General features: G+C 38.0%; 1 protein-coding gene across 1 annotated transcript in view; it reads right to left on the reverse strand.

Moving 5' to 3' along the window:
- The window catches only part of PALMD (palmdelphin), a 61690-nt gene extending 41144 nt beyond the window's left edge, over positions 1-20546 (reverse strand). The window contains exon 1 of the mRNA XM_055585008.1: positions 20104-20546. Within this exon, the coding sequence (XP_055440983.1) occupies positions 20104-20148 (45 nt within the window). The 5' untranslated portion in view covers positions 20149-20546. The remainder of the gene's footprint in view (positions 1-20103) is intronic.
- Between the last annotated feature and the right edge of the window lie 332 nt (positions 20547-20878).

The following is a 20878-nucleotide window of genomic DNA, read 5'->3' on the forward strand; positions in this document are numbered from 1 at the left end:
AATATGGCAACAGTTTAGTTTCATTATGGCAGGGTGAACTATAATACCAGACTACCTGACCTGCCTCTTGAGAAACTTGTATGCAGGTCAGGAAGCAATGGTTAAAACTGGACATGGAACAACCGACTGGTTTCAAATAGGAAAAGGAGTACATTAAGGCTGTATATTGTCAATCTGTTATTTAACTTATATGCAGAGTACATCATGAAACGCTGGGCTGGATGAAGCACAGCTGGAATCAAGATTGCCGGGAGACATATCAATAACCTCAGATATGCAGATGACAAAGTGGCCGAAATAGCTCAGTTGGGAGAGCGTTAGAATGAAGATATGCAGATGACACCACCCTTATGGCAGAAAGCGAAGAGGAACTAAAGAGCCTCTTGATGAAAGTGAAAGAGGAGAGTGAGAAAGTTGGCTTAAAGCTCAACATTCAGAAAACTAAGATCATGGCATCTGGTCCCATCATTTCATGGGAAATAGACGGGGAAACAGTGGAAACAGTGTCAGACTTTATTTTTGGGGGCTCCAAAATCACTGCAGATGGTGACTGCAGCCATGAAATTAAAAGATGCATACTCCTTGGAAGGAAAGTTATAACCAACCTAGACAGCATATTAAAAAGCAGAGACATTACTTTGTCAACAAAGGTCCATCTAGTCAAGGCTATGGTTTTTCCAGTAGTCATGTATGGATGTGAGAGTTGGACTATGAAGAAAGCTGAGCGCAGAAGAATTGATGCTTTTCAACTGTGGTGTTGGAGAAGACTCTTGAGAGTCCCTTGGACTGCAAGAAGATCCAACCAGTCCATTCTGAAGGAGATCAGCCCTGGGATTTCTTTGGAAGGAATGATGCTAAAGCTGAAGCTCCAGTACTTTGGCCACCTCATGTGAAGAGTTGACTCATTTGAAAAGACCCTGATGCTGGGAAAGATTGAGGGCAGGAGGAGAAGGGGACGACAGAGGATGAGATGGTTGGATGGCATCACCAACGCGATGGGTATGAGTTTGTGTGAACTCTGGGAGATGATGGACAGGGAGGCCTGGCATGCTGTGATTCATGGGGTCGCACAGAGTCGGACATGACTGAGCGACTGAACTGAACTGAACTGAAACTATAAGTTAAGCTTAAGATGTCATGTAGTTTTATTGTTAGTATACCAAAAGTTATTACAGTCAACTAATTGCTTCTCAGATTATCATGGAACAAATATTAATAGATGTGAAATGCCATCTGCTTCTAAGAATTTCCCCAGAAACTTAAGCATCTCTCTGTACACCTATCATAATCCAACACATCAGATATTTATTGATGTTAACCAATATGAATAACTTAACTACTGTTTTCTTCTCCAGCGTTCAACTAATAAAGACATTTGTTCAATGAATTGCCTAGATGTTCAGCTGTCTAAATTAGAATATTTTAGCAGCTGACACCCACAAATTTCAATTCTGTAAAAGCCTACATCTTAACCGTTTTGAAAATTTATTTAGCTTGTGCAGCTATACAGCTGTTGCAACCGTCTATAATGGATTGATATTATTGCAATCACATACTTGATAAAAGTATCCTGATACATAAGAGTATGAGTATTTTAGATGTATTACTGATTAACAATTAGCTAATATTCTAAAATGCTTGAATCTGTCAAGATGGCAGGATTGGTCCTGAGTTATTTAATTTTTAATTTATTCAACAGTTAGTGACTTCTGTACAAATGCTTTTGTCAAGGCAACTCTGAGTTGTTCGATGTTTGAAGATTACTCAGAAGTAAATACTTTCACCAAGGAAGTTACATGTCTTAAAGAAGGAAAATCATTTGTGCAGGGACCTATAAGAAATAAAGTGATAAATGTCATCACTAAGGCACAAGTGAGGTATGGTGAGAGTTGAGGTGAGACAAGAAGTGATGATATCTAGATCATGATATGGTTAGGAGAGGCTTTGAAGAAGCATCCAAATAAAATAATACTTTTGGTAGTTGCTAGGGACTGGAGGGCGGGGAGAAAAGGCATTCAAGCTCATTGTGAGCAAAGGCCTGATGTAGAAAATTGGGACATTATTCAGAATAAAAAGTCTGGAATCTAAATTGCTGAAAAGAGAGTAGTGGGAAATAAAATAAGAAAATGAAATGAGGCTAAATCCTCAATAGAAAATACTGAAAGGCAGGGCATGAAGTTTAGAATTAATTTACATGTTGAGATAGAGAGTAATGAAAGGTTTTCAGAGGGAGAGGAATAATAGAGTTTAAATCACATTTTAAGAAGTTTAAAATAGCTTGATTGTGTAGATATTGAAGGAGGACAACTTGAAGGGGATGATCATTTACAACTCATACATAAAATCAAGAGAGCTGGAACAAGAGGTAACAGGAAGTGTGGATTTCAGAAATACCAAGGAGTTAAAATTAGCAGGACTTGGCAACTGACAATGTATGGATGCAGGAGAGGAAGAGGTCGAATTGGAGTACAAGTTGTTGATGCCCAGGTAACTGAGAGGAGAGCAGAATCATTCATTGAAATAGGTACTTCAGGAAAAGAGAGTTTGGGAGGAAAGATGGTGATTCACAGCACCTTTGAGGTGTCTTTGGGAAAACCAGATGGAGTAATCTGGCTGGTAGTTGAAATATTAGATGAAGAGAGATCAGAAGTGAGAAACAGAGATAAATATGCCAGAGTTCTGGAAGGGATAGCTGAGACCAGGAGACTATGTCAAAGCATGACAAGAGACGTATTTATGAAAAGTAAGGGACAGCTAAAGACAGAACCTTATGAAGCATCTACATTTAGGGGTATTGGAGGAATGGAATCCATATGGAAGTTTATTTGGGGACCAATGAGATATTATTGATAATAGAACTTGGTGAATTGGGCCAATTCAGTTAGGCAAATGGTTTCAGATTCATTCTGGTAGCAGTATCTTATAACTTCATGACTATCTTTGCTGATATTTTCATTGTTTAAGGTCTCAGAAGAACAATAATAGAAGCTAATTGTTTGGATTTGAATACTATCAACAATGCAGAACTTACTGGTGAAGTGCAGATAATAGTAACCTTGAAGGAAAGGGATGCCCTAACCCAATATTCACAGAAAAGAATACTGAGCATAGTTACAGGTTTACTACACTTCAGTGAAAGTAGATTTTTAAAATTCTTGAAAAAACTTCTTGAAAAATTGTTGTAAAAATTTGTTGAAAAAGAGTCAAACATTTCAGGAGGGATCATAGATCACGAAGCATAGGCAATTTACAAATGGAAATATTGATACACAATTAAAAATGATCTCAAGTAAAAAGAAAACTAAACAAAACCAAACTAAATACTTTTTTTACTGGGAGCTTCCCCAAAGTTCATGAAACCAAGAATACAGATGAACAGGTGGTTACCCATTTGTAACAGTGTAAATAAGGTACAGATGCAGGGCGATGAGAAGATGGGAAGCATGTGGGAAACACTAAGGGTACAAAAAGCATGCGTGTAAAGATAAATTATATAAAAAGTTATGTTGAGAGCAAAAAGACTACTGCTGAGATACACAGTGTAATATTAGCAAGATGGAGATGAACTACTTCACTCCTATTTTACTACAATTTTTTTTTTTTGACTAAGGAGAATAATCTTGATCCTGGAAATTGTAGAATAAATATGCTTATAGGAAACTCAAAGCCCAAGAAGAAATAAACCACTGAAGACACAGCTGCTCAGACTCTGATGGGTTTCAATTCAGGGAGCAGAAACATTTATAGACACAACAGGAAAATGTCAAATAGTCTTGGAATCTTAGGTGAAGTGAAGAGACATCAGAAGGCTGAAGGTGGCATATGACCTATTTTTTTCCCCAAACTTATTTATTTTTAATTGAAGGAAAATTGCATCACAATATTATGCTGGCTTCTGCCATACATCAACATGAGTTAGTCATATATATCCATGACTCAGTTTTTTGAACAGAGACAAAGGTGAATTAGGAATATTTAAAGACTATTAAATGTTTTGATTAATTCTTTTTCAAAGTTGTAGAATGAATTATTAAACAGTCTTGTTTTTAGACAAGGAACATCTAAGAGATAATATTTGATTATTAAAAAAATTTAAAAGTATTTCTTTTGCTTAAATTTTTAAGATCTGCAGATGATGATGATTAGCTGTTTATTGAGCTTTAAGCCAGCTTTTTCACTCTCCTCTTTCACTTTCATCAAGAGGCTTTTTAGTTCTTCCTCATTTTCTGCCATAAGGATGGTGTCATCTGCATATCAGAGGTTATTGATATTTCTCCCAGCAATCTTGATTCCAGCTTGTGCTTCCTCCAGCTCAGCGTTTCTCATGATGTACTGTGCATATAAGTTAAATAAGCAGGGTGACAGAAAGTGAAGAAGAACTAAAGAGCTTCTTGATGAAAGTGAAAGAGGAGAGTGAAAAAGTTGTTTTAAAGTTCAACATTCAGAAAGCTAAGATCATGGCATCTGGTCCCATCACTTCATGCCAATACATGGGGAAACAGTGGCTGACTTTATTTTGGTGGACTCCAAAATCATTGCAGATGGTTATTGCAGCCATGAAATTAAAAGACACTTACTCCTTGGAAGGAAAGTTATGACCAACCTAGACAGCATATTGAAAAGCAGAGCATTACTTTGTCAACAAAGGTCCATCTAGTCAAGGCTATGGTTTTTCCAGTGGTCATGTATGGATGTGAGATTTGGATTGTGAAGAAAGCTGAGCGCCGAAGAATTGATGCTTTTGAACTGTGGTGTTGGAGAAGATTCTTGAGAGTCCCTTGGACTGCAAGGAGATCCAACCAGTCCATCCTAAAGGAGATCAGTCCTGGGTGTTCATTGAAAGGACTGATGTTGAAGCTGAAACTCCAATACTTTGCCCACTTGATGCGAAGAGGTGACTCATTTGAAAAGACCCTGATGCTGGGAAAGATTGAGGGCAGGAGGAAAAGGGGATGACAGAGGATGAGATGGCTGGATGGCATCACCGACTCGATGGACATGGGTTTGGGTAAACTCTGGGAGTTGGTGATGGACAGGGAGGCCTGGTGTGCTGCGGTTCATGGGGTTGCAAAGAGTCGGACACGACTGAGTGACTGAACTGAACTGAACTGATTGAGTGCTTTATGCGTCGGGAATACTTAATGAACTTAAATATATCAATTACTTAATTTTCCCCAAGTTGTCAGGAAGTAGGGATCATGTTTATTCCTGTTATGCAGGTAAAGCAACTGTGGAGCATAGGTATCTAGATCATGAGAATTCAGTATATCTTGGTTTCAGCATGACTTTTGACAAAATTTCTTATTTTTTTCTTTGCTAAAATTGTGTAAATGTGAACAGAGAGGAATACTTATTTGAAAGTGATTGTCTTAACAGTTTTTTTTCAAACTATAGAGATAGAAAAACAAAACCAAGCCCAATAAGCAAGTAAACATAAACATATTGAGCTAATTCTTTGAGCCAGAGATTTCAAGGGTGAAGTGGGGGTGCACTGGATGATTTGTTGCTAAAACCTGCTCCAGATGACTTTAATGAACAGCCAGGTTTGGGAAGCAATGAAATAAAAGATGACCAAGGCAAGATTTCAAACATCTTGTCTGTTAGGAACGAGGAACCCAAATTAATGATTAATTTTATTATTAATAAAGGTGAACTATGAAACTTATAGGATGTTAATTGCATGTTTGAATGTTTGAAAAATCTAGACAACTTTAAAGAAAAATATAAAAATCTCCCATAATCCCACTACTTTAGAAATAATTACTATCTATGTTTTGATACATTTTATTCCAATATTTTTTCAAAATGCTTAAAACAGATAACTATGTTTATAAAAATACATGCACAAAGCACACAAAGAGGCCCCTATGCAGTTTTTTATTTTTTTTACCTTTTGCACCTAATACTGTGTCATGAACATTTCTCATGTAATTGAATTTTAAAATAACTCAACTTTATTCAGAAAAGCATAACTTGCTTAATCAGTTTCCCTTTTTCCACCCATTAGGTTGTTTTTAATCGTTTGCTTTTATAAGTAGCTGTATGATGAAATTCCTTGTTTATAAAATTTCGACCACTTCTGTCTGGTTATTTCCTCAGAATAGGTCCCTAGAATGTAGTTACCTAATCAAGGGGTATGGATGTTTCCAGATTGGTAAAAAGCTTCAATGAAAAGTTATTTTAACTTACATTTCTGCAAAGCAGTGTATATTACCTCACTCTTATTAAGTAGGAATATTATATGTGAAAGATCCTTAAGCAGTATAAATAAAGAAAAATTAGTCTAATTTTGATCTCTTAATGAAATTTATAAGATTACTGTGGTCAAATATTATATTGTGTATAATTTTCGTGGCTATTTGTATTAATTATGTAAAAACTTTTTGTGATGGCTACCTGGTGGTGATGGTTTAGTTGCTAAGTCATGTCTGAGTCTTTTGCAACCCCAGGGACTATAGCCCACCAGGTTCCTCTGTCTGTGGGATATCCCAGGGAAGAATACTGGGGTGGGTTGCCATTTCCTTCTTCAGGGGATCATCTTGACCCAGGGATCGAACCCACATTTCTCACATTGCAGGCTGATTCTTCCCACCAGGGAAGCCATGATGTCTACCTATTTTTTGGTAAAGTGAAAGTGAAAGTCACTCAGTCGTGTCGGGCTCTTTGCAACCCCATGTATAGTCCATGGAATTCTCCAAGCTAGAGTACTGGAGTGGATAGCCATTCCCTTCTCCAGGAGATCTTCCCAACCTAGGTATCGAAACTAGGTGTCCCACATTGCGGGCGGATTCTTTACCAACTAAGCCACCAGGGAAGCCCAAGAATACTTCTCCAGGGATCTTCCTGACCCAGGAATCAAACTGGAGTCTCCTGCATTGGAAGTGGGTTCTTTACCAGCTGAGCTACTAGGGAAGTCCATTTTTTTTTTTTTTTTGTAAAGCCTATTAATTTTTTAATTAACAATTTGAAAGAGTTCTTTGGGAGAAGGAAAAGGCAACCCAACCCAATATTCTTGCCTGGAGAATCCTATGGACAGAGGAGCTTAGCAGGCTACAGTCCATAGCGTCACAAAGAGTCTGAAGCGACTGAACACACACACACACAAGCACACATACACGGGTTCTTTGAATTAAGAATAGCAGCCTTTTGTTTGCCATCTCTTGGCTCTCCTGCATTGGCAAGCAGATTCTTTACCACTGGCACCACCTGGGAAGCCTCCTTTGTTTGCCATACTTGGTTGTAAATAATGTCACCTAGTTTCCTTTAATTTTTTAAAAATCTATGTTGTTTCTAGAAGTGCTGAAAGTTATTTTTCCTATGTGCTGTGCTGTGCTAAGTCATTTCAGTCCTGTCCGACTCTTTGTGACCCTATGCATCGTAGCCTGCCAGGCTCCTCTGTCCATGGGGATTCTCCAGGCAAGAATACTGGAGTGTGTTGCCATGCCCCCCTCCAAGGGATCTTCCTGAGCCAGGGATGAACCCTTGTCCCTATGTGTCCTTCATTGGCAGGCGGGTACTTTATCGCTAGTGCCACCTGGGAAGCTCCACCCCCCCCTTTTTTTTTGCTTTTATATTTTTAGTATCTTTTACTTTTTGAGATACAGTAATTATTCATCTATATTTTCTTCTAGTTTTCTAAAGAGTTTTTTAAACACTCTTAAATCCAGCTGAATCAATTTTGACTTATAGTACATGCTGAGGGTCTAATTATTTCCCCCCAAATTTTAACTAAATTTGAAACTTAATTCTTTCAAATTGGTTTACTTTTTTATTTGCTAATTTTATCATTTACATTTAAAAATTGTATACTAGGGTCTGGCTCCAGTTTATCTCTGTGTGTCTTTAGTTATAGATTTTGGTACTAATACTATGTACCCACCAATGAGATAAATTGACATTTTATTGGGCAAGTTTTCCTTTGTTGCTTTCCTCTAAAATATCTTGATTAGTAGCAGTACTTTATTTTTCCCATTGAATTTTGCAATCATTTTATTTAATTCCGATAGAAACTAAATGGAAAATTCAGCTGGTTCCTTATGCTTCATCACTGTCTACCAAACCAAAATTACCAACCAACAAACCAGCCAACCAAACAAACAGCCAAAGAAGCAGATAAAAACTCACATACACTGGTAGAATTTTAAAAGTTACTCCTAATAATAATTATCATTATCCAGAGATAATCAGAGATTGATACTGTTATATACGATTTACATCTGCATGATATGTTATACCTCATATAAAGCTGGAATTGTTTGTTACACATTTTGTAATCTTATTTCTCTTAACATATCATGAAATGATGATATACCACGTCATTAGTCTTCTAAATTATTTTTAATGGAAACTTATTATTCCATTATATATATATATATGTACATATTTGCAAGTATATTTACCAACCTGTATCTGTGCACTGTATTTATTCAGCTAATCCCTACTTTTGGACATTGAATTGGATTCCACTTTTTACTAAAAACTCTAACAAATGATTTTGCTATCTTATGAATGTCTTAAGAATACATCTTGTATGCATCTCTTATTTTTCTTTAGTATTTGTTTACTTGTTAATAACATTCTTGGTCAAATGGTAAAACAGTTTCTGAGTTTTCTTTTACTGATTGCAGAATTATCCTGTTTTAACAATTTCATTGTGCCACCAGAAGTGAATAAGAATGCTTCCTTAGAGATTTTGATTGGAATTGCATTAAAGTTAAATTTGAAAATATGTGAGAACATTTTTTGTCTTCAGACTTTACCTCAAGAAACAGTGTGTCTCTCTAGACATATATATCACTTAGTAAAATTTCATTATATATATCCTGTGCAGTTCCTTAGTAGGTATAAAACATAAAGATTTCTTCATATAAATTCTTCACATTTCCTAAATAAAATTATTTTTAGGCTTTAACTTTTTTTTTTTTTAATGTAGCTATCAGGAATGGATTACTTTCACATTACATCATGCATGGTTGGTCATGTCTCATTTTTTTACATTACAGTTTCTGACTGTTGTTTTTCAGGAAGCTTTTGATTTTTGTATATTCATTGTATATTTGAATATTGAGTTTTCAATTTAATTGCTATTAATTTTAGAGACACTGATGTGAGGACCAGAGAGTTTATCAGCATCCCCAAATCCTAAGGTTGGTCTAGTGTTGGAATTGGTATACAGCCTAGTTTTCTATAAATTCCAAAGATAATGCTTTTTATACCACCCCATATCACTTCCCAAATATATCAGTAGAAATTCAATTCACCAAACAAAGGAGATTATATACAGTATTAAACGCTTTGTACAGGTTAGTGTTCTATTCAACTCTCAGCACCAAATTTTAAAAGTGACATGGACATTTAAAAGCTGGTAAAGAATCTGCCTGCAATGCGGGGGAATTGGGTTTGATCCCTGGGTTGGGAAGATCCCCTGGAGAAGGGAAAGGCTCTCCTACTCCAGTATTCTGGCCTGGAGAATTTCATGGACTATACAGACCATGGGGTCGCAAAGAGTTGGACACGACTGAGCAACATTCACTTTCACTTTCTAGAATGAGCCTGTAATATGAGGAATGATTGAAATCAAGAAAATGAAGGTATACAGCTTCAGTGACTAGAGTCAAGATGATTGGGAAGAAGTTAAAGGAAACTGGATTCTGGCACATTATGTCAGAACACAGCACAGAGAGTTTTTCTTAAATGGAATAGGGTATTTTGAGAGATATTAATCCACCTGATTTTGGAAGTGCTCAAGGAGAAGCTGGATGAGCATCTCTTGAGCCTGTTGTAATGGGGATGGGAATGTGGACCAAGAAATCCCCAAGCATCAGAGTCTTTTCCAAAGAGTCAACTCTTCGCATGAGGTGGCCAAAGTACTGGAGTTTCAGCTTTAGCATATCATTCCTTCCAAAGAACACCTAGGACTGATCCCCTTTAGAATGGACTGGTTGGATCTCTTTGCAGTCCAAGGGACTCTCAAGAGTCTTCTCCAACATCACAGTTCAAAAGCATCAATTCTTCGGTGCTCAGCTTTCTTCACAGTCCAACTCTCACATCCATACATGACCACTGGAAAAACCATAGCCTTGACTAGACGGACCTTTGTTGGCAAAGTAATGTCTCTGCTTTTGAATATGCTATCTAGGTTGGTCATAACTTTCACCTAGATAGCATATTCAAAAGCAGAGACATTACTTTACCAACAATGGTCATAACTTTCCTTCCAAGGAGTAAGCGTCTTTTAATTTCATGGCAGCAGTCACCATCTGCAGTGATTTTGGAGCCCCCCAAAATAAAGTCTGACACTGTTTCCACTGTTTCCCCATCTATTTGCCATGAAGTGATACAGTAGCATGCATATATTAATCCCCAAAGTTATTATTTTTTCTATTTTTTAAAAAAATTGAAGTATAGTTGATTTGCAAAGTTGTGTTAATTTCTGATGTACAGCAAAGAGATTCAGTTATACATACATGTATACATTTTAAAAATATTCTTTTCTATCTCAGGATATTGAATATCCTGAGAATATCAATATCAATATCTCAGGATATTGAATATCCTGAGAATATCAATATCTCAGGATATTGAATACAGTACTCTGTGCTATACAGTAAGACCTTGTTGCTTATCCACTCTATATGTAATCGTTTTCATCTACTAACCCCAAACTTCCCAAACTATATAATCAAAAAGATAAAAAAATAAAAAGATACATGCACCCCATGTTCATTGTTGTTTAGTCAATGTCATTCTGACTCTCTTTTGTGACCCATGTGGCCTTTTGTAGCCTTCCAGGCACCTCTGTCCATGAGATTTCCCAGGCAAGAATACTGGGGTGGGTTGCCATTTCCTTCTCCAGGGGATCTTCCTGACCTAGGAATTGAACCAGCATCTCCTGCATTGGCAGGTGGATTATTTACCACTGAGCCACCAGAAAAGCCCATGTTCAGAGCAGCACTATTCACAATAGCCAAGACATGGAAGCAACCTAAATGTCCATTGACAGATGAAAGGATAAAGAAATGTGGTATATACAGATACTTAGCTGTAAAAAGAATGAAATAATGCCCTTTGCAGCAACATGGATATACCTAGAGATTATCATACTAAGTGAAGTAAATCAGAAAGAGAAAGACAAATACCATATGGTACCACTTATTTGAAGAATCTAAAATATGACACAAGTGAACCCATCTACAAAACAGAAATAGGCTCACAGAGATAGAAAACAGACTTGTGGTTGCCAAGAGGGGTGGGGTAGAGAAGAGATGGGCTCGGAGTTTGGTGTTATTATTATTTTTAATTGCAGAATTCTTGTGCTTGAGATGTCTTTATATCTAGATTTGGTAGTATAGATTGATTTTGAGTAGCTGTTATGTCTCCTTTTAACATGTTGTATCACTCCATGTCAATTATTCATGCAGTTACACATTGAAAACTTCATGCTTAAGACAGAAGCTAGAGGTTCAGAAAATTGCCTGGTTGTATGTCTAAAATGATTTGAGTGAATCTCACTCAGTCACTGGGGTTTTACATAAAAACCATAAGTATGGATCTCACTCAAATTATTCCTATGGTGTTTTAGGAAAGTTGACATGTCACAGGGCTCCTGGTGAGGAAACTTCTTGAGTTTCCCAGAATGACACCACTGCCATTTAAATAAGTTGAATAAATTAAAATATTCTGACCGTATTTTTAGAGAAGCTAGGTAGTTTCAGTCTGTAGATTATGAAGTAGAAACTCTGCTTTGGTTCTAGCCTGAACTACACTGTATTGTTTAGACTCGTGTTAGATTTAGTCACTTAGTCTCTGGCTTGTTTTAATCACAGTTTTCTAAAGAGGCAGCTCTTCCTTTTCACCATCTAGTAATGTTGAGGATGTTTATGGGGATCCTTGTCAGTAGAGGGCTTGGCAGAATAGCATTATCACTCCATAGCACACTGGAAAAACCATCCCTGATTATCAAAAAGTAGTTTCCTTAACAAGGCATCAAAATTATTGTACCTCATCACATGGTCTCCTTTGTGGGTGGGCTATTATGTTTGGCAAAGAAATGTGGCATAGCACTTTTGTTTTAAGAAACCTTTCCCTCTCTGGAAGAAACATGTAATCTTAGCATAGCACTGTGGAAAATTGTGCAGAGGCTTTATTGTTTGAATATACTGGCACAGGACATCTTTGCTTAGGAGATTCCTACATCTCCACGTACCATCTTTATGTGGATGTCTTGGGACGGTCATGGCAAATTGGGAGTTCTTTCCATAACCGTCTTAACCACGAGGTGCAGTGAAACAATGGTTCACTATGCTTCCTTTTAGTCATTATTACTTTAAGGTGTCCTTAGAATTCTAAACAACACAATGATCCAAATACATGTTAGGGTCTAACTTCTGTTGACATACAGGCTGGTTTGCACTTGTTTTTATGCTCTCATTTGTACAGAAGGAATGAATAGGGAAGAGATGAACTGGGCTTCTTGGACATATGACCTGAGAAGGCATACGTGGCGGCACCACTCTCAGAGGGGCCCAGAGCTTCATTTGAATGTTTTTAAACTTTTGCTGTTACCACCTTGAAATTCTGAATACTTTTTGAACAAGAGTCCCCACATGTTCATTTTGTATTGGGCCTCACAAATTATGTAGCAGATCCTGCTTTGAGGTCATTAACTGTCATATGAACTGTTAGAAAATACCAGATATCGGGAAAAAGGTGAATGAGATGAGGTGGAGTGTCCAGTGAGAGGAAGCATGTGCTAAAGAAGTAACTAGAGGGACTTCCCTGGTGGTCCAGTGGTTAAGAATCTGCCTGCCAGTGCAGGGGACACAGGCTTGATCCCTGAGCTGGAAGGATCCCACATGCCAAGGACTAACTAAGCCCGTGTGCCACAACCACTGAGCCTAAGCTCTATAGTCAAGAGCCTGAACACTAAGCCTACGTGTTGCAACTAGAGAAAGTCCAAAGGTAGCAACGAAGACCCAGCACAGCCAGAAACAGAATTGATGAATTAAAAAAGAGAAGTAACTAGGATCTATGTGTATTTATCTTACTGTTTTTTTTTGAAATTTTTTTAATTAATTTTATTTTATTTTTAAACTTTACATAATTGTATTAGTTTTGCCAAACATCAAAATGAATCTGCCACAGGTATACATGTGTTCCCCACCCTGAACCCTCCTCCCTCCTCCCTCCCCATACCATCCCTCTGGGCCGTCCCAGTGCACTAGCCCCAAGCATCCAGTATCGTGCATCGAACCTGGACTGGCAACTCGTTTCATATATGATATTTTACATGTTTCAATGCCATTCTCCCAAATCCTCCCACCCTCTCCCTCTCCCACAGAGTCCATAAGACTGTTCTATACATCAGTGTCTCTTTTGCTGTCTCGTACACAGGGTTATTGTTACCATCTTTCTAAATTCCATATATATGCGTTAGTATACTGTATTGGTGTTTTTCTTTCTGGCTTACTTCACTCTGTATAATAGGCTCCAGTTTCATCCACCTCATCAGAACTGATTCAAATGTATTCTTTTTAATGGCTGAGTAATACTCCATTGTGTATATGTACCATAGCTTATCTTACTGTTTTAATAGTGGTCTTTGTATTGACTCTTGGAGAAGGAAATGGCAATCCACTCCAGTACTCTCGCCTAGAAAATCCCATGGACAGAGGAGCCTGGTGTCCATGGGGTCGCAAAGAGTCGGACATGACTGAGCGACTTCACTTTCACTTGTATTGACTAGATTTCTGTTTTATACAAAGAACTTTCTGCCTCCTACATTCCTATGTTTATAAGTCTAGAAAAAATTCCTTGGGAGTGGAACCAAATAGGGAGTGGATCTGGGGAAATGTAGAGCTCTTGATTATTTTGCGTCATGAGCAGCTTTGGCTGGCAAATCTGGCTCTGTTGCTCAAATTCCAGTGTCAGGGCTTTATATGGCTCATTACCAAATGGAGTCAGTCCTAGGCAGCTGCTTGTTCTTGTGATTACTGCCATTGTCTAACTTTTGACAAGCTCACCTCCTTCACCCATGTTCAAATGTCACCCTTTCCTTGAGGCCCTTCCTGACCATTTTACTACAAATTGCAACCTATCCCATCCCACTTCTTACACTCCTGAAAGTGAAAGTGCAAATTGCTCATTTGTGTCCAGCTCTTTGCAACCCCATGGACTATACACTCCATGGAATTCTCCAGGTCAGAATACTGGAGTGGGTAGTCTTTCCCTTCTACAGGGGATCTTCCTGACCCAGGAATCGAGCACCCAGGAATCGAGCCAGGGTCTCCTGCATTGCAGGCAGATTCTTTACCAACTCAGCTATCAGGGAAGCCCCTCTGACACTCCTAATTCCTCTTATTTCACTTCTTTTCATTTAAAAAGCATGACACTTAAATAAATATTGTATGTTGTTGAGGGTTTTCCAGGTGGCTCAATGGTAAAGAATCCCACCTGCCAATGCAAGAGCCGCAAGAGATGTAGGTTTGATAAATGGGTTGGGAAGATCCCCTGGAAGAGGAAATACTCATGTTGAGATAATCCCACAGATGGAGGAGTCTCGCGGGCTCCAGTTCATGGGGTTGCTAAGAGTCAGACATGGCTAAGAGACTGAGTACATATATTGTTGAAGTGAAAAATGAATGAGGTTTGGCACTTAGTAAGTGCTCAATAACCTTTAATGGAAAAAAGGAATGAGAGAATGAGTGGATAATGTGTATTTCTAACAGCTAAAAGTTAAACCTGGATGAAAGTAAAAATGTCAGCTTTATTCTTACCCATTTTCTCCTCAGCTGGGTTTGTTCTCTATCTATTGATTCTAGTTCTCAGGACTTTTTTGAGCTCACTAACTGTCCCCCCAACCCCGGCCCAAAAGTACTATTTTTATGCACTTCTATGATCTCCTGCAGTTTAAGATCTATGAGTTTTCCAGCCTGAGTATCCCCTGTTATTTAGTAACAATATTTTCCTAGTGCCACCATGGGAATGGAAATAAGAAAATGTGTTGCTTGGGAAGGAGGGTAGGAACAGTATATAGGATATTACTGATTATCAGAAGATATTTCTGTTTTGTGGGAAATTCCACTTGGGCCATTTCATCATTCTTCAAGGTGTACCATGTCTACTTCCAGAGAGGAACTCTGAAGAGATAACTCAGTCCTTCATGTCATTCTTTCAGAGAACACTGGAGACATTGGTAGCCTCAGTTCTGATAATATTTAAAGTGCATTTCTACCTGCCAGCCTACTTTAATAGTTCTCCTTTAGTATAAAAATCAGCTATTTGTTAAAATACTGTCTTCTAACTTAAGCCTCAAGAAACTTTTTAATCAATATGATATTTACTTAGTTTGAAGTATTCTGTTTTACATTTATAATTGAAAACTTAAACTCTTTGGCTAAGAGATACTTAGAGATTAATTAATTAATTTAGTAAGTTAAGAGTTGGCACAGATGTACCTCGTTTTATTGTGCTTCACTTTTATTTCGCTAGATATATAGTATTTATTTCCATAGATACTGCTTTTTTAAAACAGTTTGAAAGTTTGTGACAACTCTGTACAGAGTAAGTCTATTGGCACCATTTTTTTTTAACAGCTTTTGATCACTTTTACATTTTGATAATTCTTGCCATATTTCAAACTTTTTCATTATTATATTTGTTATGGTGATGTATGATCAGTGATCTTTGTTCTTGTTTTTTTCCCTTTGTGAGCAATCTTTTTTTTTTTTAATTGAGGTAAGGCAATGGCACCCCACTCTAGTACTCTTGCCTGGAAAATCCCATGGATGGAGGAGCCTGCAGGCTGCAGTCCATGGGGTCACTAGGAGTCAGACACGGCTGAGCGACTTCACTTTCACTTTTCACTTTCATGCATTGGAGAAGGAAATGGCAACCCACTCCAGTGTTCTTGCCTGGAGAATCCCAGGAACGGGGGAGCCTCGTGGGCTGCCGTCTATGGGGTCGTGCAGAGTCAGACACGACTGAAGCAACTTAGCAGCAGCAGCATAGTGACTTGAGGGCTGTCCTGGTGGCTCAGTGATAAAGAATTCTGCCTGATAATGCAGGAGACGCATGTTCAATCCCTGATCTGGGAAGATATCCTGGAGAAGGAAATGGCAATCCACTCCAGTGTTCTTGCCTGGGAAATCCCATGGATAGAGAAGCCTGGTGGGCTAGGTCAATGGGTCACAAAAGAGTTGGATATGGATTAATAACTAAACAACAACAGCATAGTTAGCCTACAATATTATATTAGTTTCAGGTGTACAACCTAGCAATTCAATATTTTTATAGATTGTACTCCATACAAAGGTATATAAAATATTGACTATATTCCTTGTGTTGTACATTATGTCCTTATAACATTTATTTTATAGCTAATAGTTTGTACCTTTAATCCCCTTTAACTACTTTGCCTGTACCCAACCCCTTTCCCTATTCTGGTAACCACTAGTTTTTTCTCTGTATCTGTGAATCTGCTTTTGCTTTGTTATAATTGTTTATTTGCTTTATTTTTTTAGGTTTCACATACAAGTGAAAACATACACTGTTTGTCTTTGTAATCAGTGATCTTTGATGCTACTACTGCAAAAAGATTACAACTCTCAGAAGACTCAGATGATAGTTAGCATTTTTTAGCAGTATTTTTTACATTGCGGACTTCCCAGCTGGCGCTAGTGGTAAGGAACCTGCCTCCCAATGCAGGAAGCTTAAGAGATGTGGATTCTATCCCTGGGTCAGGAAGATCTCCTAGAGGAGGGGATGGCAATCCACTCCAGTATTCTTGCCTGGAGAATCCTGTGGACAGAGGAGCCTGGAGTTAAGCGTCATAGAGGAGAGTCGGACACGACGGAAGAAACTTAGTACTCACGCATGTGTGTTATTTTTCAGACATACTAATATTGCATTATGTTACATAGTTGAAACATAGATTTTGTCTGCACTGGGAACTGAAAAATTCATGTGACTCACTTTATTGTGATATTTGCTTTATCAAAGTGATCTAGAACCAAATCTGCAGTATCTCCGAGGTATACCTGTACCTGGATAAGGTAATGAAGGAGAAACATGAGAGTGAGTACACAAAATAGAATCCATACTTGGTATACCCAAATGAAATGCACGTTCAGTTGCTCAGTTGTGTCCCATTTTTTGTGACCTCCCCGGACTTTAGCTCTCCAAGCTTCTCTGTCCATGAAATTTAACAGAAAAAATACTGGACTGGGTTGCTCTTTCCTTCTCCAACCAAATAAAGTACCCTATGTAAACAATTGTTTCTGTGTACTTTCATAATTTTTTCTTTTATTCCCTTTAAGTCTTGAGAAGCCTTCTAAACAATCTAAAATTCACCTTACTGGTATGAGAAATAAAGACACCATCACAGTAATTTAGTTTTCAATTTGAGAGCCTAATGTCACACTCCATCTACTTGCTGTGTTCAATCTGTTTCTTTTCAAGAGAGGAACAAGAAGACTGGCACTTGATTCTATCAAGTTTCAGGCATATACATTTATTTTTAAAATTTCTTACAGCAGAAATAATGACTTTTTGGACCCTCAAAATCACATGGAATAAATATTGCAGTGAAAATTATTTCATTTCTCAGCGAAGAATTAGAGGAATAAATTTTAGTATGAAAATCAAATAGATCTTAGAATGTTGAAAGTTTTGTTTTCTAATAAAGTGAAGTCTGAATCGCTGTGTTTGGTTCCATTGGGCAACTGTCTTTTGATTTTGTTCTTAAAATATAAAATCTTGTTCTTATAAAATGTATTTCAGTGTAGGGAAATAGAATGAAAACAGTTAAGATGAGATTATCGTCTCTGAATTTTAGTCTAGGTCTGAGAGTCTGAAGATTTTAAGTGCTTCTCAAAGCGAGACAATCCCTGAAAACTCTCTGGACACTGTGTTTTCATTTCCCTAGGGGGAAGGGGAATAGCTGAGGTGGCTTCCTGGGCAAGGCAAGGGTGGAGAGAGCTGGCATTTCCCAGGGCGTCCGGGAGGGACATGAGTGGATGTGTTGTCTCCATGGACACACCAGTGCTCCATTTGTTCATCCTCAGTGCTGACCTATGTGACTGGACTTGGTCCAGTGAGGTATAGACTAGGGGAAATTTGTCCCCATAGACTTTTCTCAATTTTTTCTCTACAACTTTATACAGTGTTTTACTTCCAAAATATAATTATTTTGTAATTTTACTTTCTAGATATGCTTATTCTTTCTAATGGGATATGGTTAAGGTAATGAAATAATCCAAAAATTAGTTATTATTATTGTTTTTTAATCATCATAGAAGTACATACCAGTATATTCAGGAATCTATTTACTCTCTGGTCTGCTTGTAAGATATTTAAAGCATTATGACTTTTGTCCTAGTTTTATTTGAAGTTGGAACCCTCAGTGAAAATTCCTAGTTTTCCTGAGTGCGGTCTTACCCTTAGAACATGCGCTGCTTCAGTATGAGTTGTAAAGTGCAGCGGGTGTAATAAGGGCTGAAGTAAGGGTAGGCTGCGATTCAAAAAGGAAAATGTGGAAGAAAGAGCTATGGGTGGATTTCATTGGATATATGATTTAATTTAGTTAATTAAGAGATAGAAGGGTCAGGAAAAGCAGAGCTTGTGCCCACACAACTCACACAGTCTGATAAAGTAACCTTTAGACAACAGCTGTGATGTAAAAGACCCATGCCAAAAACAACAGAGCAGGGCCCAGTTCCTGTCCCTTAAAGCAAGACAGCTGAAACAGTGGCTGAGTTTAACAACAAAAAGAACAAAGCAAAACAAACAATAATCCAAACCAAGGTTTTCTGAAGAAAGGAAAATGAACTAATTAGGAGTTGGACATCTTGAGAGCACTGCCTCATGGAAAAGTGCTGACTTTATCTGTGGACTTTTGGTTCCTAAACCATTGGCTGAGCAAATATTTCAAGTTACTGAATGCTTTCTGGGGGGAACTGAAACTTCGTATCTGTTTAATAAAAATTCTAAATTGGGCTTAGCATAATAATAATTTATGCTATGAGAATTTGAAGAGCAAAGAATAATATCTTTCTATTCACTCTAATTTTGCATCAGTTTTCTTTTCACAAGACAGGAAAGAGTTATTTTTATAGATAGTAATGTCCACTATACATTTAAATTAATAAACCCACATCTGTGATATTATGCATCAGTTTTTGAACAGTACTCTTGACAGCTAATTTCAGTGTCAGAAAATGCTGAAAAAAATGGGATGTTGATTTCTAAAGTGTTTTTTCTTAAAAAAAATTATATAATAAATTGTAGCCAATGATAAATGATTGTGCCAGAGATTTCCAGGTGACTGCCAAATAGAAGACTTTGTAAAATTGAAAAAAAGCTGGATCACTTAAGGAAAGTAATTCATTTCATACTTTGACTTTTTCCCAGAACAAACATAAAAAATGCACTCACTATTCTCCTTCCTGGTATTAACAAAATATTTTCCAAATCCATTGCATTGCATGCATTACATTCCTTTATCAGGATTTTATTCAGTTTGTGACTCTGCTGGAAACTGATATCTTAGAATTAATCTGATACGTGCTTTTACCTACTTTTCTCTTGTTTAATCCTTAGCTAAAGTACAATGACATTCATTTTAATTCTGTGAGGCTTTGTGGAACACACTACCACAACTACAAATAAAAAGCATCAAGTTGTTTTCTTAATTTCTTTTTTCTTCTCCTTTTAAAAGATTTTCACTTTTTGGTGAATTAATTGTTTTAAAAAGTTTCCAAGTTGAAGATCAGTTTCTTGATCTAGTATTTGTCAAACATAAATGTAAGGAAAATCTATGTTTTTCAGGTACACGATAGTGTAGCCAAACTGCCTTAAAAGCTTCTGACTGCTATTTAAAACATAGGTACGATTTTTGTGAAAATCAAGAACATTTGCTCTCTACTTAGGTTCGGAAGCCCAAGAGCTACAGAGGGTCACCAGGGTTAAGAGAGCGGCAGAGACTTGCCCGTGAAAGCTGACAGTTCTGTTTTTTCACTAACGGGGCTCAGCAGCAGGGGCAGCAAGCAACGTGTCTGTCGTCCCTGTAAGCAAGCGCCTCTGTGAGTTATAACTAGGCAGACTTACTGTGATGGCCTGGAGTCTCTCCTTCACCAGCTCAGCTTCTTCCATTCTAGAAGTCGGGGACAGGCAGCCAGTGAGGGAAGTCCAAAGCTACCATAAAGCAGGAGCCTCCTTGGGGAGAGGAGTGGAGGTGACAAGTGAAGCCAGGAGAGAGCCACTCCTGCACCGGTGGAGAAAAGCAGAAATCCCCGACTCGGCAGGAGCGTCTCTGAGCAGATGTACAGATCAGCCCAGACAGACACATGTAATGAGGGTGTGCCGGGGAGGCAGACGCTGAGGCTGCTGGCACAGGCTGACTGACAAGTTTGAACGGCAGCGGCACAAGCCCTTTTCCTTCAGGAGCTGCCAGCTCTTTGTTGCAACGTGCGCAGTGAGCAAGGCACATTTTCTTATTAACTGTTCCTTTCCCAATTCATTCTTCTCTAGGAGTAGCACCAGGAGCCCACGCTCTGTGTTTCATCGGCCTCTGCTCTAGCCACACACAACCAGACCTCTGCACGTGTGGGTCAATGTGTGTTTGTACAAAGTTGGTGACCCCTACTCTCTCTCTACCAGACGGAGCCTTACCTTGACTGGGCCAAGTCACTTGCTTGCTTTTCTTCCTTTGATTGCTTTCAGATACTAATACAAAATTCTGGAGCAACTTTAGAATTTAATCTAGTGGTAAATTTATATCAGGCTGTCCTCACCTCTTCCTTCTCCTCCTATTCCAGCAGTTTGTTTCAAAGTTTGGAATCTTTAGGTCATGGAGAAATTAAAGACAGTGACGTGACTCTGT

This window comes from Bubalus kerabau, chromosome 6 (assembly GCF_029407905.1).
Source record: "Bubalus kerabau isolate K-KA32 ecotype Philippines breed swamp buffalo chromosome 6, PCC_UOA_SB_1v2, whole genome shotgun sequence".
NCBI classification, from domain to species: Eukaryota; Metazoa; Chordata; class Mammalia; order Artiodactyla; family Bovidae; genus Bubalus; species Bubalus kerabau.